The sequence below is a fragment of the Neomonachus schauinslandi genome, chromosome 12 (genome assembly GCF_002201575.2).
Source record: "Neomonachus schauinslandi chromosome 12, ASM220157v2, whole genome shotgun sequence".
NCBI classification, from domain to species: Eukaryota; Metazoa; Chordata; class Mammalia; order Carnivora; family Phocidae; genus Neomonachus; species Neomonachus schauinslandi.
Window position 1 is genome coordinate 49717121 of NC_058414.1, and position 23339 is coordinate 49740459.

The following is a 23339-nucleotide window of genomic DNA, read 5'->3' on the forward strand; positions in this document are numbered from 1 at the left end:
CATGGCATGCAGCTTCCTGCCTTAGGCTATAGGCTAGTAGGAAAATCTTTGTGTGTAGTGATTTTTTAATCAAAAAAAATTTCAAACTCATCTAAACATAAAATCCTTTCTTTCAAAAATAAGTCATTTCTGTATATAAAATGGCTACCCCAAAAAATCAAGTAGTTTAAATACAATGATATAGACCAAAATATTGTGTCATAGAGGAGGCAGTATATAAGTGGGTTTTGTAAAGAATTTTAGTATATCTCACAAAAATTTCTTAAAGCAAACTCATCAAAATATACTTCTGAAAATATATAAACTGAATATTCTCCACCGATTTATGCTCCTTTGGTTTCCTCTCCCACTGAGAGGACTTCTATAAGGTATATGTCAAAAGAGTAGTTTTACTGAAACTATTTCCATGGCACTCAAATAAAACAGAGTATCTGGGTAAGAGGTGAAAAAAAGTATTCTCAGTGAGTGAGGTAAAAGTCACATGACTGGACCCTGAGGAAGAAACTGACATTCAGACTGAGAGAACAGGGTTTAATCAAGATAAACATTCTGTAAATGTAAAGGTTAAATTTAAAGAAGTACAGGTTTTTAGAGCTCTAGTTCTATAATTTGAGAGTTATCTCACAATCATCTACTGTTTTACTTACCTTTTAATAATTAATAATAATTAATAATTTCCCTCTCCCATTTAAAAGTCATTTTCCATACTGGTATAAACAACATATTTAAATTTTTCTGCATCAGTGACCTTACCTAGTGGCAAACTGAATGAGTGCATTTTGAAGAGTCTGCCTAATTTCAAGAAGAAAAGATTCATCATCACTTAGTGTATAATACCAATACTGGACATAATCCCTCAAGGAAAACTGGATAACCTAAAACAAAAATATTGGGAAAAAACGCAGCTTTTTAGGATTTAAAAAGTATCAGCAGCAAACTAAAACCTGAAAGGATTATTTACCAATTTATATTTACTCTCTACATACTAAATTGTGATTAACAAAAAAAAAAAAAAACCTGCCTTCATTACAAAAGGACCGATATGCTAAAAAACCATTTCAAAAAATTTTAAATTATTTTGGTGTCCCAATTCACCCACTGCCCAAATTTTTTAAAAATTAGAGTTACCTATGGTCAACCCCTACCCATATTGAGGTAAGATAGAGCTTGCAAAAAAAATAAATTTTCAATGCTATAATATAATGAAGAGTTTTAATTAGCTTGATGGAATGAGGTGCAAAATAATGCCAACTGACCCTAATTCTCAAAAAGAAACCACTTTTCCAAGATTATATCATCAGATCTGTTGCAATCAAATTACAAAAAAAAAAACCACAGTTCACTTAAATCGAATAACTTTGATACTGCCAACAGTATTAAATCAGTCAATACATCAAATAATACAACTTGATGTATATTATTTTTGAAAATCAGATAAACTAAATATGGGTTTAACTATAAAAGAAATGTTAGAATTTTAAAGAACACATTATAATAATCATATAATCAAATATCAATGAAAACTATCTGGAGGGAGAATAATTTTTAATTTTTTTAAGATTTCTGAATCAAATCAGGATATCCATTTAAAAAACTATAATACAAATTGTCTGATTTGCCAAAACACTAAGCTTATTCATCAGCTAAAGAGCATTTTAACTTTAAAATAATTAGAAACATTATCAAATAGGTCAGCAAAAACTTTATTAAATGCAAATTCAAACAAAAGGCTTTAATACTACATAAACCACTTCATTATAAATGATTTCACAAATAAGGCAGTATCTTTAAGTACAGAATCCAAGAACAGCATTACAGTGAATTTCCACCATCTTACATAAATAGCAAAAATTATTTCCTGGTATTTTCTTTCTTTTTTGTTTTTTTCATTTCCTTGTATTTTCAAAAGAAATATACCTTACAACACAATATAAGGAATTCAAATACCACATATGAAAACTCACTTGCTGGAGAGGCTCATCAATTATATTGGCACCTGTCAATCTTCTATCAATCTTTATAGTCCTGGCTTCTCGTTTCATTTCTTCTAAGCACTTAAGGGAAATCACAACATTTTACTGCATAGTTTCTTGATTTAAAATCTGTATAGTTTACCTCTAACTTGCAACTTCCCTGTCATTTCAAGTCAGTCAGTAATCTTGTTTCTCAATGCTCTGATACAAACCAAAGACTATTTCTCAAGTTAACACAGCTAGACACCCAGGGAAAAAATCTTGTTATCCTCAAAAGTTTAGTAAAATTGGCAAATATTATTTAGAATGTGAGAAAACTGAAAATGTAAGATATACTGTTGTTGTATTTCAATGAAACTTTAAAACCATAAGTTAGTGTTTCAGGTGAATCAAGTTAATGATTGTCTTTATTAAACTCTGCTCCTCTTCTCCCTTCCCCCTCCCAGCCCAAAACAGTATAGCAGGTGCCAAATAAAATTTTTTAATTTTATTTAGGCATGATTTTTAGCAACAAAAGAAAATGAATTTCTCTATTTCTCTGTAGTGTTCAGTAAGACCAGTGGCCTGGAAATAAAGTGAAAAGTAGTGGGACACTCTTCAGTTAAAAATACAAACAAAAAACAAAAACAAACAAAAGTACAAATATATATATAAAACACACACTTCAAATTATAACATGCAACCTCCAAGGATAGGGTGAATTCTTTTATTTCAGTAATATAAAGTAATACTGTATATAACTATCTCTGCATCTCCTACATCTTAGCACATAATGGACAAGTTAGTAACTGTAAAGGTAAGATACTGGCATTAACTCCAGATCATTTTGTCTCTTTTCATACAAGATGAAACAAACCATCCCAATACCACAAGAACTGAAGACAATGCAAATCTAAAGCCTACTTATAGTACCAAATTCCAATTTTACTTATAGAATATGGTATCAAAAAATGGAAAAAATGCCAACATTCAAGATGATATAACTGGGCCTAAATTATTAAAATTATAGATACTGCATAGCCTAATAGTAAGCTGTATTTTTCAAGTCAGTTAAAAAAGAATACCCATTTTTTTTTCTGGTTTCTATGCAATTCATTTCATTTCAAATTTTGAAATCCTGTGTTAAGATAGTAGGAAGAGGCCCCAAATTTCTATCTTTTCCTAAAATTTGCATTCCCACTCTTAACATCTAACACTATAAAAGTTTTCAAAATAATCTTTTAAAATGTATTTTCTAAGCATGATCAGAAAGTGTCCCATAAGTTTATACTGAGCATCAGTGGATTATAGGAACATCTGCCAAGCCATATACAGATGATCACATTACCATCATTTCATAGAACAAGACTTTGAGGTTTTACATTCCTTTACCCTATTTACCTTAGGAATCCCAGTTGACGTTGGAGGAAGAAATGAGTGTTCACACTGCTCTAGGTACTTCTCTGAGTTTGTTTTTCCAAACAGGAGAGTAACCACAAAACCCCTGGGGCAGAAAAAATTCAATTATAGAAACAAAAACAAAATTGTTTTATAACTTAACACATCTATTAACCAGATATTTTTCAGATTTAATAGATGGTTTATCACTCACTAAAAAATCAGCTTTTGACTTCAGCAAGGCAAGTAATTGACTGTTATGTTCTGAAGTTTAAAACAACTATAAACATTCTGTGAACTTCTACAAGAATGCCTTTCAAAGTTTTCATATAAATGTTTCATAAAGAATCCCAGGCAACAAGTTCAAACTTTTGGAAAATCAGCCCTTGCTTAAATAAGTAGGCTAGGTAACCAAGGATGAAGACAAATGAGATCTAAATCTATAGCTAAAATCACACATTTCTATAGTGCTATTAACTAATTAATGTGAGATAGAAACGTAACTTGCCATTATGAAAACAGAATAAGCAATTAAAGTCCAAAGAAGAAAAAAAAAGATATAGTTTATAATCAGACCGGAATTTAAAAGTATATATAAATACATTCCAAAGGCTAATTATTTTTTTAAAACAATTATAGAGTTAAGGTAAGATAAAAACTGGCTTAAAACTGTTTTACTCTAAGTATTGACTAAATGCTATCAATATTTCCTATATTTAAAATTTACCAGTTAAATCTAAGCACCACTAAGTAGACAGGAAATCCATAACAGAAAAACATCAAATTCTAACTTTATAATAATCTTATAGTAATCTTACAACAATTCAACCGCTGTTATGACAAGAAGGGAACTATGAAAAATTAAATATGGATCAGCCTCAACTACTAAAAGGAAGGTTCTCAAAGTCCTCTGCTTTTTGTGGCTATCTGCTGCTCTTTAGTACAAGCACTACAAAAGCTGAAAGATGAGTTGAGAAAACAAAGTCAAATCAGCCCATGTTATCAATTCTGCTTTTGTTTCTTTTTAAAAAAGCTAACCTTGGAACAATTAATTTAATCTGTCTTGCATCTGATATTATTACTAAGAATCAAGTTGGCCCCATATTTCAGTTATATCTAGCAATAAGCAGATTTAGACATAATTAAATGCTTATATTAACTATGTATTTCTAAAATTATTATCATGAGACAGACTGATAAAACACTAACCTTTGTCCAAAGAATGATAGTAGGAAAGTAAACTAAGGAACAGTCTAATCTTACAAAGCACCTGTTTCAGCCTTGAGGTTTAAGTAAAAACAGGTGCTACAAATGACTGCATCATGCAACCTAACAGAATTCCATTAAATAACCCATAACACAGTATCAATAGTATCCCCCCAAAAAAAACACATAATACAAAAAACTCTAAGTGATTTTCCTTCCAAAAGTTATCTTTATTATAGAAAATATGGAGTTAGCTTTGACTATCAGCAAAACATATACATTATCAACACTGTAGATGGTTAACTCAGAATTTTAAACAAAGGTGGTTTCCCTAGGAATGTATTAATTGCTCTCAAACTTGCATATTATATAAGGAAAAAAAGTATCTTAAAAACTTAGACAATAAAAAAACACACTAAAACCAAGAAATGATTATATGAAATGTAATTATTTTACTTGAGATTGATATTTAAAAGCCTGTATCTGCTCTTCCAATTCATAAGGCATTAAACTATACTAAGTTACATCAAAGAAAAAACAATCATTCCTTTCTAATTATAGCCAAAATAGGGAAGACTTGATTCAGAACTATGGTAGTCATTGACCATAACTGAGTAATCTAGAAATGCTTAATTAATCCCCTGAGAGAATTCTGGGAGGCTTTCTAGTACTTAAGTTGGAAGTCCCCTTACTACGGCAGTGAATTTCACTGAGATTAACAATCTTGAACAGAACATCAGACCAGAACATTTATGATACAGCATGAAGTTGGAGTTTCACAGACCTTACCATGTGACTCTTAATATTATCTAAAAAGTTTTTAGTGATCCTAGCATGCCATCTAATATCCCATCTTATCTAAAAATTTTTACAGAACTTTAGAAGCATCTAAAATCAATTTTGACTACTCCCTGATAAATCTGCAGACTCAAAAAGGAAATAAGAAAGGTTACCAAGACTTTGAAATGCATGGACTCCTCACCCTTCCCCTCTTCCAAAGCTTTATATGGAGCACTTTAGTATGAGAAATAATTCTCCACCCCTCCAACTTCCAAGGGTTCCTAGGGCTCCTACTGACAAAGAAAGCCACAATTTTCTCCCTTTCTGAAATATTGGGAAATAGTCTGAAATCATTCTCTTTCACTTTTGCCAAGGGTTTATTCAATTCATGAAAGAGAAGAAATCTCTCCTTTTCAGAGAAACATCTCCTCAAAACAGCCTCCTTTCCAATCAGTAAAAGCAGCCATGACTCTGTGGGGAAGAGGCGCAACCGTACAGCTATGCAACCATTCTGCTCTGGTCTTCATTTGTGACAAAGAAGTGTAATTTAGGAAGCCCAGGGAGCTGCAGACCTACAGTCTTCAATAATCTTAGTCAATAAAGATATTCAAAATTCCATTTATCTGGTCCTGATAGCTTATTTCTCATTGTTTCAGTATCCAGTACCATATCTAAGCAATTATAATGAAACTGTTAAATCTAAAATAAATGCAGTTTTAGGGATAGTCCTTGAGGTAGCTGCTTGATTTGATTCTCACTTGTTTCACAAAGAGTGGGTGTACTCCCTCTGAAAAGGCCACACAGAACTTTCAAACCCTATCGTGAAAGAGGTGGGAGGTGGTAAGTACAATCAGAAACCACTCCTTGAGTGTCTCATATAGTCTTTCAGGATGCAGTTTATGTATCCTATTCAATTCATGTAAGTTCTCTAAACCTATAGATTCCAATAACTCCTCCAAATATTTGGAGCCTCAAAGAGTTTTTAAAAAGAACTCAAAGGTATTCATACCACAAATACTTTACATAAACGTATCTTATATATACATACATACATACACACAAGCATATATATAAATATATATAGTAACAACAAAATACTCGCTCAGTTAAGCTACCTTGGTTTGAGTATCTAAGTAACAAGCATCCACCTCTCTTTTCTATACTTTTCTTAGATACAATTCACATCTGAACCAAATGCTCCACATAGGAAGCTATACTAAATCATGACTGAAACCTCTCTTGCGAACGTTTATCAACTCAATGTAAAGCATAATCAAATAAACAATGAAGAGAAAATAGCAAAATCAGGTGTTTGAATTTTCTATAACAAAATGACAGCATTCACTAAGGGAAATAATTAATATTATTGTATGAAGTCTAATCAATGAAACAGTATCTTCTATACTATGTAAAACTTGATGAATCATCTCAATTTAACTTACTTATCTTGTTAATATTGTAATAGATAAAAAATTTTCCACCTTAAAACATAATAACAACACCAAAAGGAATAAAAAATCTTTAAAACTTTTCAAATTATACAAAAAAATTTTATATCATCAAAAAATTTTTTGAAGATGACTATCCATATTTCTGGTACAAATAATTATCGCCACCACTTTTATTATATTGCATATCTTAATTTTACTTTATTTAACTTTGGTAAAAAAATAATTTACAAAAATAGCATTCACAAATCATACTACCATTTCTCATGGTCATTTTTTTTCTTCTTATTGAGGTTTCATGGTGATTTGTTTCAATTTCTAACAAGTGTATGACATTTGAATTGTAAGATTATCATTGAGAATACTTACCCACCCACAAAGCAGAGGATATAAAAGGCCAAATAAAATATTACAAAGGGTCCAAAGGTTATTAGAGAAAGGACAATGCCAAGGCTTCCCCATCCCCATATGGATAGACTGGTCTGAAATAAAGCAAAGAAAAAAAACGTTTAATAAATAAATGTCCATATGAATTAGAAAAGAACCAACAAAACTTTTACATAGTTTTACATTTCTCCTTTTAAACATATACAGTTACTATTTCAGTAATTGTTACGTATTTACTTTTGAAAATGTTAACTACATTCTTAGAGCTTTATCTCCAAGAAACAATATACAAAATCTATATGCAGAAAGGTATTTAAGTACATCAGCAATGATTTTTTTAAAATGTAGTGACAATGTAAATGCACAGCAAGCAATCATTACACAAATTGTTGAATGATATGCTGGCATGAGAAATGGTAAAAAAAAAGTATTTATGAAAACATTTATATATAAAAAGTTAGGTAGACTACAAAGTTGTACTTGTTTAGAATATTTCATTTTAAAACCAAGTTCCAACAAAACGACAGCATAACAAGACATTTTTAAAAAATTAAAATTTCAAAGTAAGAAATCCACATCTCACCGAAAATTGTTTTTTACTCAAATTGTGTCCAGAAATTTGTAAAATTATAATTGCACAACTTCCAAATTTCAATTACCAACATATACCATGAGCTCAAAAAACATCTCCAAAAATTCTCAGTCCTTAAAAATAAACAAAAACCCCTATTTTGTTTAGAATTATACTGTATTATATATTTAAAATACTCCTTTTATTGAAGGCAAACTGGATTTTAGCAATTTAAGTAATTATGAATAAATAAATGTATTCAATTCAACAAGTTCCTACATCCATTTGCCTTGTACTGTGAGGTCCACAAAGGAAGCATTTGTCCCATTCCTGCCATCAAGGAGCACAGAGAAGAATGTCTTACAGGAATGAAACAATTAGACACTGAACCAAAAGAAAATAATAAAAAGCATTATAAGATGCTAAAGTGAACAAAATTAATGACCAGAAAACTATGGAATAGACAATAAGTTCTATGGATTACGAGAGAAAGGACAGTTTTATTTATTCACTCATTCGCCAGTCATTGACTGCTTCCTATGTGCTATAAGCACAAGGTGCTGGGGAAACCACAAGGAATAAAACATACCCTCACAAGGCTACATGCTAGTAAGGAGACAAAGACAAGCACACTCGGATAAATTTACAGACTTCTGTTAAGTTTGCATTCCAGAAGGGGAAAAAAATAATAATAAATAAATTTATAGTTATATTAGATGGGGATAAGTGCTATGGAGAAAAATAAAGTAACTACATGTGGTTGCTATGTAAGTTATATATATATGACTATATAAGAAGCTCTCAACCAGATGACATATGAACAGAAATCTTAGAATTTATTTAAGGAGAATTTATAATAACGTGTCTTCCTAGCCCAAGTAATATTTTTCCATTTGTTCATATTCTCTTTTATGTCACTCTGGGGAAGTTTTTTTAAATTTCTTCTTCTATATAAGGCTGGTGCAATTCTTATTCATTTGTAATTTTACTATCCTTTTTCCTCATCCCGGCCATTTTTTTTTTTTAAGATTTTATTTATTTATTTGACAGAGAGAGAAAGAAAGGGCACAAGCAGGGGGAGCAGCCAAGGGAGAGGAAGAAGCAGGCTCCCCGCCAAGCAGGAAGCCCAATGTGAGGCTTCATCCCAGGACCCCGGGGATCATGACTTGAGCTGAATGCAGCCGCTCAACGGACTGAGCCACCCAGGCGCCCCCATCCTGGCCACTTTTTTTTTTTTTTTCAAAGATTCTATTTACTCATTTGAGACACAGAGATACAGAGAGAGAGAGAAAGCACGAGCGGGGGAGAGGCAGAGGGAGAGGGAGAAGCAGGCTTCCCACTGAGCCAGGAGCCTGATGTGGGGCTTGATCCCAGGACGCTGGGATCATGACCTGAGCCGAAGGCAGATGCTTAACCATCTGAGCCACCCAGGCGCCCCTCCTGGCCACTTTTTAACCAGAGGACAGAAAGCCCTGCTGATGAAGTTTCTGCTTTGCCCTCATGATTTCCTCCCTGAATCAGGTGGGGATACTATTTCACCTACACAAGTGGTCTCTGACTCCTAAGAGCTGAAAGTAAGCCAGGGAGATTTAGAATAAAGTACAGAGCAGTCTAATCCCTCTGACAATACTTCTGCTGAACACCCCAGTACCTGGATCCACATTACAGTACTGCCAGATACCCAACTATGTAAAACAGATGCTATTTCTCAAGATTCACTCAAAACCTTATCCACTGACTTCCCTGCAAAGAGTTCTCATAAACTCTCAGGAAAGCTGAAACCAGACTATGACCCAGATATTTTATTCAAACTACTTTCTTGAATGAGGTCTGACCTAATATTTGCAATATTATTCTTTCTTTACAAAGTTAGATTTATGCTTGCTAGCCAGTTTTTCAAAGCTAAACAACTTACTGTTTAGATATATTAAGAGGTTTTAAAAATGAACCAAGCAGCTACCACTATAGATAAAGGAAGAGAGCATAAGAAATGTAATATTTCTTCTTCTGTTTGAATCATACCTCTCACAATTAAAAAAATTTTCAAAGAAAAATCACAATTAGTTAATATGGGGAAGATTATTAAATGTAGCAGTTAGTTAACATGGGGAGATGCTTGAATGTCTAAAACCCAATCTTATCTCCTCTCATTTGAAAATGGCAGCAAAATAATCAAAACACAAATTTTTATTCATTCAATAAATATTTGTCAATACCTACTACAATGTGCCAGGTACTAATGATTTAGCATGAACAAAACAGACATTACTGTTATATTAAAAAAAAAAAATCTAAAAAAGAAGACCCTTTCTTTAATTTTGAAATTTTTATATTACATAGACTAATAAAACTACACATTTTCAATCAAACAAGTCACATGTTCATTTGCTTTGTAGTTAATCTCTTACAATAGTTAACTTCAAATTTTAAACTGTTCATTGAAACACCAGAATAGTGAATTGCGCAAAACTAGAAAGTTTTATATTATTCTTACTGTTCCCATATATATATATACACACATATATATAACTGGCTGATATTATTATGTTATTATTTGGTGAGATTAAGGAAAACAATTGATCTTATACCACATAAAAATTGAGTTCTAATTATTTCCTAAGATGATACAAGATGATAAAATTTAGGATCATTTTGGACCACATCAGAAACTTTCTACAAATTCAAACAGGTATTAATTACCTCAAAAGTTGAGGTAATTCCACCTAACGTGGAAGCCAAAAAATAGAAATAAATCTCTATTACAGTGATTTACATTAAAATAATACTTGATGTATTACCATTTTCTCCTCTAAATACAATAATCAATGCTAAAAATATCCTTGCTATCTGATTCCCTAGAACCACTGACCCACCAACTGGGCACTGGAAGAAACCTTCGAACATCATCTACTCCGGTACTTTTTAAACTTTAAGAATCTTAAATGCAGACTCTTAAAATGCAGATGCTAATCCATTATGTCTGTGGTTCTTTCACTTCCAACAAGCTATCAGAACTGTTTAGAACTTAAGACAACTATATATTTATAATTCCCCTTAAATTAATCTCTAGGTCCACAAAACCTTATGCACAAACTCCAAAACCTAAAAAGCTTTGAGAACCAAAACTGTACAAGACATTCTACATACTTTACCACATTTATTTCTCAGAACAACCTTACTAAATAATCATAAGTTAGGACAGCACAGTGCCCAAACAATATGGACTCTGGAGTTAGACTGAGTGCAAATCTTACCTTTACTATTTATTAGTTAGATAACCACTATACGCCTTAATTTCCTCAACTATGTCATTTGTCTGTTGTGGGGAGTAAATAAATGAGTCCAATGTCTAGTGTTCATTATTATTCTTAGTCTAGTAACAAAGAAACTAAGGCACAGAGAAGCTTAAAAAAAACTCCCTAAGGTCATGCAAGCTAATAAGTTTAAGAGTGAGATTTGATCCTGGGCAAATCCCAACTCCTTATTAAACCTTAAAATTTGTCACTGACAACTGCTTGAAGTTAAATTACATTAAGAAAAAAAAATGCTAAAATCATTAATGAGTGCTTTCTTTTATCCAAATATTATTCAGTTTTTTAATATGCCTCCCAAGAAATCAGTCAGAAAATGACTTGTAATGAATGTAATAAATCCCTGGTCTGAATATGAAGTATATAATTTTTATTATTAGACAATCAATTTAACCATGTATACCCTACATAAATTATGGAAATAATTTCAATTTCAAAGGGTGTCAATTTATTAGCGTGTCCTGACACCTGTATGCATCAGTTTGGCCTTGAGCATAGGGACATGCAGAAATAAAAAATGACCCCTGCTGCCAAGATGCTTAAGAACCAAGAAATGACAATACAAAGGATCATATATACCTCCTGACAAAAGCAAGCAGAAATAATTTACCTTGTAATATTTTATGCCTATCAAGTCCTACTGACATTTATCTTACTTGATCCTCACCACATACTTTTATGATAGGGAAGGCAGCATAATATGGTACTAAAAATAAAAAGTCAGGAAATTATAGGTTCCAGTTTGCCACTAACATTCTGTGTAACTTCTGCAAAATCACTCACTGATCCAGAATTCCTATTAAGCAGGCTCTCAAGTCAAGTCTAGCTATAGCAGATTGGTTAAGTAACTGTGCTAGTATGACACAGCTATTTCGATACAAAGCCAGACCTAGAGTCTCCTGGCTGCAGGTGGACAATGGAGCTAAGTGGAAACAGCTATTTTAGATTACATAAAAAAAACACATTGTCAGAGCTCCCACAAAATGAACATTGGACTCTGATATGTCAACAGAATGGGTCAACCACACTCAGAGTTACAATGACCTGGTGTATGTGAACACATTATGTGGCACAGGGCAGCCAGACAGCGCTGAGAATCTTAAAATTGATACTTCAGTGCCAACTTGGGTCATAGAAATCATATGAGCTTAACAACAAAAATAAGTACCCAAAAGAAGACTGGCCTTATTACAACTATAAATTGTTTTCCTCCCACCTTATTCCACTTACAATAAGTTGGAAGTTCTTCTCCAAGTAATTTCGATGGCATATACTCCTGACACGGAACCTGTCTCATTCAACATTATATAATAATTTAACCAAAGCCTGGTACAAAGAAGCTGCTCACTAAAAATGGAAATATTTAATTTACTAACTAGAGAAATGAAATGGAGGGAATGGAAAGAGGAGGGAGGGGAGAAAAGGAGAGGACAGGGGAAAGGGGAAATGGCAAGACAAGGAAAAGGTCTAGGAAAAATGAAAACGAAAAGGACCCTAAATTGAAGTGTTCCTCCACCACCCACCTTATGGCTTTAGGCAGAGCTATACATTCCTTCCAGTACAACCCATACCAAATTCCCACCTGCAAAAAAAAAAAAAAGTCACCCAAAAATCTGGACCTTGTTCTTCCATGAAACTGATGAACAAAAAAGTGTTCTTTTGGCTGTCTCAATATATGCTGACAATAACCCACATCATTACTTCCTTTATGGGGAGGAAACCACAGAATAGCAGCCACACAGGGATCATCAGTACATCTGCTGGAGCAACTGGTCCCAAACCCCTCTTTTCATACAAGGGAATAAAGGGACAAGAGAATAAAGATCCTCTTCTACTCACTCCTATTTAAGATGCCTAGCATATTCTTGGGAGGATGATTAAAGACTACTGTGATAGGGTATTTTCAATTCAGTTGGTGAGCCAGGAAAGATAGAGGGCCTGTGAAAAGGATAGATACCTCAATCAATGACCCTGGTCTCCAAGATGGCTAACTGCCCAGCTGGCAAAAATAACAGCTACTAGATACCAGGAGAGTTTCTCCTACCTCTTCCAACTGGGAGTATGTATTTTTAGTTCTTTGATAATAGAACTCTCTCCCTTACAACAGGAGTATATTGTTCAACTGTTATACATTTTGAAGAATGAATTATGTACATATATATGTATGTATATACATACATATACTTATGTTAGAGTCTGCTTGAGATTCTCTCTCCCTCTGCCCCTCCCACTCATGCTTGCTCTCTCTCCCTCTCAAATAAATAAATAAATCTTTAAAAAAATATATTGTAACTCCCTAAAGATACATTTCTTGTATAAGCCATTAAGTAATCAATAGCTGCTCACACCCTTAAAACAGACTGCACCCTTAAAACAGACTCATACATAACCATTTTGACTCCTAAAAACCCAAGGGATGGGAAATACTTGACAACCTGAACAAACCCTTCACTTTTTATTAGAGCAGTAGTTATAAAAGGTTATAGACTACCATACAGTTACACACAATTAGGACTCCTAGAATCTAATGACAAATATAAGCTACAATAAATTAGTGTTTTTTAAACTAGATACTATCAATTACAAAATACCTACACACAGTTTGAAAACAATAGCAGGAACATTCATAATATGTATTTATTTATTCAGGATACCAACTAAGCTAGGCTGCAGACCTCCTTCTCATTCCCACAGCCCATACACTGGGAATCACTGAATTGGGGTCTTGAAATAACTACAGTATTGATTAAAAACAAAAGATGGTATTTATTCAGCACCTTCTCTTACACAGGAAAAATCATAAAAGTATCTAAAATGTGGATGGGACAGTATAGCAAAGAATAGTCTTAACAGGCTTCTAATAAATACTCAAAGCCTCAAACTGAAAAACTGCTTTATCAAGCTTTCCTGAATTTCTGTTAAAAGATCTAGTAGATACACAAGGCTGAATTAAATTAACCAAAAGAGCTTTTCAGAGACAACATATTTTTAGGTATACATATTGTTTTGGAGCCTATATAATGTAATAAATAACTCAATAAATTAAAGTAAAGATATCTAAATAATAAATAAGCCTCCAATCTCCATCAAAAAGAAAGAAAACAGATTCTTTTCCTAATGTTCCCATTTGGCAAATGAAAGTCTATCTTTGTTTATGAATGAGACTGACATATATATGTGTACCTACATATGACGTGTGTATAAATGTGTTTGTGTGTGTATATATATATACATATATTTGACATACAAAAAGGAAAAGTATTCCCTTAAAAATAACTGATTAAAGCAAAAGTTTTAAAGCCACCAAAGAATAAGACAGTTAAATTTCTAATTACATGCTACTAGAATCCAACAAGATATCAGAACAGAAAATACCAATTCTGTGTATTTTGCAAATTGTATTTTTTTACCAGCATATTTACCCTGGTTATTTTTAAAATTCAACTACATACTAATGAAGTATGTATAGGTATCATTCAGCTAAGAAAGGGACAGAATTATATACACACATTTGCTTATTTTTTTTAATGTAAGGATGTAGAGAAACTTTTTTAACTGATCTATGAGGAATGAAGAAAATGTGGTAGGAGAAGGGATAAGAACTAGACATCTGAAAACACCTCGTTGTGTAGATCTGATTTTGTGATGGTATAAATATTTTACATACAAAAGAATTTAAAAAGCAATCACTAGGGACACCTGGGTGCTCAGTCGGTTAAGCATCTGCCTTCAACTCAGGTCATGATCCCAGGGTCATGGGATCGAGTCCCACATCGGGCTCCTTGCTCAGTGAGGAGCCTGCTTCTCCCTCTCCCACTCCCCCTGCTTGTGATCATGCACTCTCACTCTCACTCTCTGACAAATAAAAAAAATCTTTAAAAAAAAAAAAAAAAGGGCAAGAAAGAGACAGGCTAAGTAAGTAATGAGTTTCAATATCCTACTTTGTGGTTATGTACACATTTTATATAAGAACTACTGTCCTTCAAAATAATTATTTTGGGGGGTTTCACATGATTCGGTAACAATCACATAGCTATGTACTGGGTCTTAATCACACAAAGATGAATCAGTTTCTGCCCTCAATATGCTCACAAACTAAATAAGTAAAATACACATGTAATGATAACATAAAAATGTGATGTGTCACTATAAAAAGATTTACATTTTGTAAATCTTCTTATAAGCCTCCAGAGCTTATAAAGTATTCAAACTCCTTTGAAATTGTCTTCCATAGGCAATTTTGCAGTTAAGAAAATCAATCTCTTTTCTTTACAGTTACCCACTTTTTTCCATCAAAATGGTACTACACAAAACTGATTATAAACTTTATGTACTAAAGTTCTGGTAATTTCCAAAAGTAAAAACTCCAAGTGAACAAAGATTCACAAATGCTAAGATTACTGAAGAGTGTGCCACAGAGAAAGTACTCTTTGATTGAAAAGTAGGACAGAGAATATCATTTGCTTACTGAACTGAAGCCCAATGCTCAAGGCTATTTGCATTTTTATGTCTAAATATATTTAAAGATTCCATTTATAAATGGCAACAAAGTAAGCTGTGAGGGATAAATGCACTATTTAAGAATTTCCAAAAAGCTACATGTAATCAAAGACATTCCTTTCAACAAATGGTGCTAGAAAAAAACAAACATCCACATGCAAAAAAAAAAAAAAAAAAAAGAATCTAAAACAACAGATCTTACAATTGTCATAAAAATTAATTCAAAATAAATCACAGACCTGAAAGTAAAAGACAAAACTATAATACTCCATAAGATAACATAGGAGAAAAACTACATGACCTTGAGTAGAGTGATGCCTTTTTAGCTACACCACTACTAAGGAGTAAGAGAAGGGGGGTGAGAGAGGAAGGTATGATACCAACTATAAAACATTCTAGAACAAGCAAAACTATGGAGACAATAGAAAGATCAGTGGCTGGTGGGGAGTGGGAAGGGACAAGATAGGGAGATGAATAGGTTAGAGTACAGAGAATTTTTAAGAGACTGAAAATAGCCAGCGTGGTATTACGATGGATATAGGTTATTATACTTCTGCTCAAACCCACCAAATATACAACACCACAAGGTAAACTGCGGACTTTGGGGGATTATCATGTGTCAATATAAATTCAGCCTCGACAACAAAAATCTACCATTCTTGTGAGTGATATAGAAGGAGACTATGCATATATGGGAGGAGAGGGTAAATGGGAAATCTTTGTACCTTCCTCTAAATTTTGTTGTAAATTGAAAACTGTTCCCCAAAAAGTCTTTAAAAAAACTACATATAAATAATCACAAGTACAAAAAGATTTTACAAAGGAAGAAAATGGTAACAAATTGGCACCAGTCATGAATTATAATAAACTGTCAACCTTATCAACGCCCAAAAGAACAAATGCTAAAAGTCAAACGGCTCAAAATTCATTCACCTTTTAATAAAATGTAAAAAAAAATAATTTTTTATGATATTAAAATTAACTGTTTAGATTCATTTCATGGATTTCATAATCTCTCACCTTAGTAGGGGAAACTAGGGATCCACCACTCTGATACAGAAAACCCTAAGAGAAACTACAAACATATATAAAGTATGTATCACATAGTTATGGAAAATTATTAGATGATCAAAATTTTAGTTGATAAAATACATTAGCACATACTTCAACTAATTCCACTTAGACTCCCCTCTCCACCCAAAGAAAATCACACTTCCTTTATTCAGGAGCACCTAGTATATAAATACCTCTCATAATCTAATCTGATATCACATACCTATCAAAAGCCAATGAAGGGGCACCTGGGTGGCTCAGTTGGTTAACTGGCTGCCTTCGGCTCAGATTATGATCCTGGGGTGCTGGGATCGAGGCCCGCATCAGGCTCCCTGCTCAGCAGAGAGCCTGTTTCTCCCTCTCCCTGCCTCTCTGCCTACTTGTGCTCTCTCTCTAATAATAAAATCTTAAAAAAAAAAAAAAAAAGCCAATGAAATCAAGAATTAGTCATCAAATTCTAACATTTTGTGGCATTTTTAAATATAATTTTTAATTGTAAGATCTAATTTTTAAACAAATGCAATTTATTTACAAGGGAAAGCTGTTGCTAAAACATGCACAATCAAAACTATGAAACTTCCACTTGTAAGAATCCTTACTCCTCCCTCCCACGAAGAACAAACAGAAAAGCCAAAGGTCAGTTCCAACAAATCTCCCTGATTTTCTCATGGAATGAGTAGGAGACTTCCTATAAAAAAATTCTTTACTTTGACTCAACAAAAATAAATAAATCAAGATAATACAGTAAGCCCTAACAAATTACACTCTGAGTTAGTTTAGTAAATCAGGTGTTTTGAACTTGAATCTGACAGAAACATTATTTATGTGGGTTGCATTCCTGGGGCAAAACAACAGAGTACAGTAGGGGATGGTGAGAGAGAAAGAGACAGGGACAGAAACAAAGAGACAGTGAGAGAGAGGAGAGGGAGGGTGTTTTAATTCTGTACTTAAATATGCAGGATAAAATAATAAAAATATCTTCCCTAACTGACCATGGTGCTCAGAATCAAGACCTCAGCAAATAAGGAGCTGAAGGTAACAAGAATTCACTGTCAGGATACTTACTGCAGATTGGATAAATCTCAGCCCATTTGACTTCAAGACCCAATTATTATTCAATCTTCCAAACCAAGGGATTGAGCCTGTCTCTTTTGCCACTATAGTCTTCCGTGGCTTCCAGTCAAGTTTCCTTTCTTACCCTCGTATGCAAGAGAACAAAGCATATCTCAAATATCTCAGTAGGTGATGCTGGTTGATCTTCTTTACAAAGAATTTAAGTTTTGAGAAAGGGATCAAAACCTGGTGTGTTTTTGGCCAACAGTATTTTTTTTAAAAAAATTCTGAATAAACATTTAAAACATCACATACAAATCAGGATTTCTGGCTTTTCTTAAAAAATGAAAAATTTGGGGGCAACTGGGTGGCTCAGTTGGTTAAGCATCTGCCTTTGTCTCAGGTCATGATCCTAGGGTCCTGGGATCCAGTCCAGAGTCAGGCTCCCTGCTCAGCGGGGAGCCTGCTTCTCCCTCTCTCTCTGCTGCTCCCCCTGCTTGTGCTCGCTCTCTCTCTGCGTCAAATAAATAAATAAGTAAAATCTTTTTTAAAAAAATGAAAAATCTGGAATCAGTAGAATTATATCCCTGCAAGGCAACAATGAGATAAAAGTGAGTGGCAACAAGCCCCATGAAAATGAGCCAAGTACAGGAGTTCAGTATTGCCACAGTACCAACAATTGCAGAAAGGTCCATCTGATTCTAAGTCCAAGATATAATTTATCATCATAACTTCACAGCTGTTTTAAAGATGCAAAATACTGGTCTACAACTATGTCATTATCAAAAGTGGGAAAACAAAAGATAAACCAAGAGTATTATGTTTTAAAAAATGGCAGATAGCCTCTTACTTAGTTGAAGCAAAGGTATAAATACATACGCCTACTTCATGAAGGAATCTATTCACATACCTGAGTTAGGCCTTTCCTTTTCTCTAGTCTGACAACAAACACTTAAAGAAGAATAAACTAATAGACTGAAGAAGAATCCAATGGATGAAAAAGGGAAGGAAGAAAACAAGGAAATCATAAATAGGGACTGCAAGGAGGAAATCTCTGAAATCTCTTAAAGTGGTTAAGAATAAAAGGAAATAAAAGAGATCAAGTAAAATTAATACTGCTTTGCAAGTATGCCCTTGATCATCTTTAAAGGGAAAAAGAAAAAAAAAAGCCTGCAATTCCCAAGATACTGTTTTCACTTTCGTAGAGTCTTCTACGTATGTAATCCCTGAATAATCTTGTTTTCTAATCTACTACTTTTCACTGCCTCATATGTACTCTGACTTTCAAAACTATGCCTCCAGGGGCGCCTGGGTGGCTCAGTTGGTTAAACGACTGCCTTCGGCTCAGGTCATGATCCTGGAGTCCCTGGATCGAGTCCCGCATCGGGCTCCCTGCTCGGCAGGGAGTCTGCTTCTCCCTCTGACCCTCCCCACTCTCATGTGCTCTCTCTCATTCTCTCTCTCTCTCAAATAAATAAAATCTTTAAAAAAAAAAAAAAAAACTATGCCTCCAGCCCAAATATGCCTCTTGAGTGTCTAAAACTTACACTGAACTGCATACGTAACACTTCTGCCTAAATTTCTCATGGGTACCTCAAATTCATCATGTCCAAAAATAAACTCATTACATACCCTAAATATCTCCTATATTCCCTTCCTTAAAAGGAGCATCAGTGCCTATCCAATTACTGAAAAGATAAATCTCAAAGTTATCTTGGACTGTCCCCTCTTGGAATTGTCACATCCAACTAATTATACTTTATATCCTAAATATCTCTTGGGGCCCTCCCCTCTTCACCACTAAAGCCTTAGACAAGACCTTTATTATAGCCTGCAAGACTACAATTCCTGCCTCCCCTCTATTCTATCCTCCTTACTGTTAAAATGACCTTTATTTTTTAAAGATTTTTATTTATTTATTTGACAGAGAAAGACACAGCGAGAGAGGGAACACAAGCGGGGAGTGGGAGAGGGAGAAGCAGACTCCCCGCCGAGCAGGGAGCCCGATGCGGGACTCGATCCCGGGACTCCAGGATCATGACCTGAGCCGAAGGCAGTCGCTTAACCAACTGAGCCACCCAGGCGCCCTTAAAATGACCTTTAGAAAAGATTCTGAAATACCTAGTTATTCCATGAGCACAACTTGTTCTCCTGTGTCTATCCTCTAGTATGGATTACCTTTCCTGTTTAGCAAGAATCTCTATCAAGTTCCCTTCAAGAACTAGCTCAAACTTACATATTCCATCAAGTAAATCCTCCCTCATAAGCACACCTCTCTCAGCAGATAGAACATTCAGTCCTTGCATTCTCTGCCTCCATAGCACTATTTAAAATTCTACAGAGTTATTTATGTATATCTGCCTTTTCTAGACTGGAAGCTTCCTTCATTCATTGATCAAACATTTACTGAGAGGGCACCTGGGTGGCTCAGTCGGTTAAGCATCTGCCTTGGGCTCAGGTCATGATCCCAGGGTCCTGTGTCGGGCTTCCTGCTCAGTGAGAGAGTCTGCTTCTCCCCTTCCCTCTGCCCCTTACTCCCACTCGTGCTCTCTCCCTCTCTCTTGCTCACTCTCTCTCAAATAAATAAAATCTTAAAAAAAAACACTTACTGAGGTCTATCATATGCCCACCGTAGCCAGGCTCTGTGATTTAAAAGATAAGCATTGTTCTTGGCCTCAAGAAGCTTGTGGAAGAGAATCACATATATATATAAATATAAAACAATAGCATGCATCAGCTAATACAAGGCACTAAGAAGGAGCATGTGATCTGACCCAGCACGAAGGGAAGAAAGGACAGCAAATCAGAGGAAGTATCCAGAAAAGGTGATACCTCAGACCAGTCTCAGAGGGTAAAAGAACATAGCCAGATAAAGAACAGGGAAACTGCTAAAGAGAAAACAACAGGAGTAGGCACTGAAGCAAGAAACACTTCCATGGGGAAGCCAATGAAGGTTGTTTTTAAAAAGTAGATTGTGAGGGCGCCTGGGTGGCTCAGTTGGTTAAGCGACTGCCTTCGGCTCAGGTCATGATCCTGGAGTCCCGGGATCGAGTCCCGCATCGGGCTCCCTGCTCAGCAGGGAGTCTGCTTCTCCCTCTGACCCTCCCCACTCTCATGTGCTCTCTCATTCTCTCTCTCTCAAATAAATAAATAAAATCTTTAAAAAAAAAAAAAGTAGATTGTGAGAAGCATATGGGATATACAAGTTTAAACCATTCTATCAACTACCTGCACAAATTGAAACAGGCAAACCTGGAGGCAGAAAAACCTAAGGAGGGCAATTATGTCATATTACCTAAAAGCCAGAAATATGGCAAAGGTAGTAGGCATGCACAAAAGTCTATAAACTGGAGAAGTATCTATATGACTCACCCAATAGATGTTGTGATTAACTGCATGGAGCATGAGAAAAAGCCATCATCATAGGTTTTTAAGCTTGAGTAATAACTGACTGAACAGATAGTCACCCCAAACAACATACATGAGAACAGGGTTGGGGAACAGTGTGTTTATTGTTTTGTTTTGTGGGTGAAGGAGTCAAGTTCACTAAGGGACATGTCAAGGGTAATATACAAGATCTCAAGTGAAGGTAGCCAGCAAGCAACTGGATATAGTAATATAAGTTATTTTCAAGGGAATACTCTGGCTAGAGATATAGAATTTGAAGTTACAAACAGTAATCTTACAAATTGGAATGAAGCAGATCAAGATCAGCAAGTCAAGAATGAAATACTGAAATATTTTAAGGGGCAGAAAAAGAAAAACAAAGCCCATAATGACGACTGAGAAGGCATGCTTAGAAAGGTATAAAAAGAATCAGGAATGGGTGGAGTCCCAGAAGCTATGAGAACAGTATCTCCCCAAGAAAGAAGTAATCAGCAGTATCCAAAAGCTAGAGAATAGTTCAGTAACATATAAACTAGTAAATATCCAGGGGACTTGACAACTAGAAGGTAACTGATGATTTTACTGAGAGCAGGATCAATACATTAGTAACATAGAACCACACTGCAGTAGGTTTAGGAATGAACGGGAAGAGATTTGCAGGCATGTTGGGCTCTAGGGAAATATCTAGGAAAAAGAGTACAGGTGAGATAGATGTGACTCAAAGGTACAAAGAGAGCTGAACCTCTAATTAATTGCAAGAGGGACAGCTGTTTCCAAAATTTAAAGTTTCTTTTAGGACAGGGAATGTACCATGTTCAACTTCATCTCCCCACAGCTAGCAAGATTCCTAGAATGTAATACAATTCCAAGAGTCTGTGATATGCATGAATACATGAATGAATTCAGGAGGAGACCCCTTTTGTTATACGATAAACAATCTGACAAAAAAAGGGGCGGAGAGCTAAAAAGAAATATCCTCTAGAAGTGATAACGTGAGAGTTATGACTTCAGAGATTCATTTACAATTAATGAACTTAGCAATGCACAAATGTATAGGATATGATGTCCCATGCTAAGATCTGTTCAGTCTTTGTCATCCAAATGTAAGACCTATTTAGGAGTTTATAAAACAAACCAGTTTTTGTTTGAAATACAAAACCAGTAATTGTTACATCTGTAAAAGGCAGGTTTCATCTGCCTATCCCATCCTGTTATCCACAAGCCCCAAGAATCATACTATCCTATCTACCTTTCCCCCCTCCCAAATTCACCCTGGTCTAGACCAGGTATGTGTACACCTAACACAAAGGAAGCCAACTTACTGTTTAACAGACAATGTATACCTTGTGAGACCTGGCTCCATCAATGATCTGAGCTAGGCTCTCTCTCTCAGTAACTTGAAAATGTACAAATTGTAGCCAGTCAATGATGGGCAATGAACCTGAAAAAGAATACGTACATTTTGGGGCTGGGGTGGCCATTTTAAGGGACATATAGGCCAATAAGTAAGCAAGGAAGCCAACTGAGAGAAAAACTGAAAATGAAGCAAATACATTCTGAAAAGCTGAGATGAGAGACTTTGTAGTTACCTGTAAGAGAGAAAAAGAAAGTGGGAGGGAGTGAGAAAGAAAGGGGGGTGGAAAGAAGGAGAGAGGGAGGGAGAGGAAGAGAGGGAAACAGAGTTGAGACTTTAGCTTTTTAGTTCCCATAGGACCAGCTGCATTCCATTTTACTTCCCTGAATTCTCCTTTTTATATGAGGTAATGGAGGTATATTTCTGTTCCTTACAATCAAGATTCCCAACTGGAAAGTCCTAAATAAGATTAGATAAATGCCAGGAACACAGAGCCGTTTTTGTTTTTTCTAAGTCACTAAATAGGCACTACAAACTTTAACACAGAAGTAGTTAGGAATTCTGGCTTCTAATCATAGCTCTGCTCTAAGACATCATGCAAATCTGGGCAATCGAAATGCTCTCAACTTTTGTTTACTCACTTTGAAGAGACAGAATTGGATTATAGACCTCCTATACTTAAATGGCTTAAAAATTAACTTGCAATGATCGTGTGAGGGGTGTGTACATGTGTACACATAACAACAAATTCAAAGATATATATACTCTTAAAGCAACCCTTTGGAAGTGTCTTGTGAATTTTTCTAACTACATGAAAGATGTAAACTTGGGGAGTATAAAATGGCTTTCTCCTAAGACCCCAGAAATCCATAAAGCAGCACCCAAAGCAAATGTAGTAACTATGTCAAATTATGAAACTTCCTTTCTAGACAAGCAAGG

At 34.7% G+C, this 23339-nt stretch overlaps 1 protein-coding gene across 1 annotated transcript in view; it reads right to left on the minus strand.

Moving 5' to 3' along the window:
- SNX13 (sorting nexin 13) overlaps positions 1 to 23339 on the minus strand; it is a 126292-nt gene that overhangs the window by 76111 nt on the left and 26842 nt on the right. Inside the window, 4 exon segments of the mRNA XM_021689499.2 lie at positions 754 to 875; positions 1965 to 2054; positions 3354 to 3456; positions 7154 to 7266. Coding sequence (XP_021545174.1) covers positions 754 to 875; positions 1965 to 2054; positions 3354 to 3456; positions 7154 to 7266 — 428 coding nt within the window.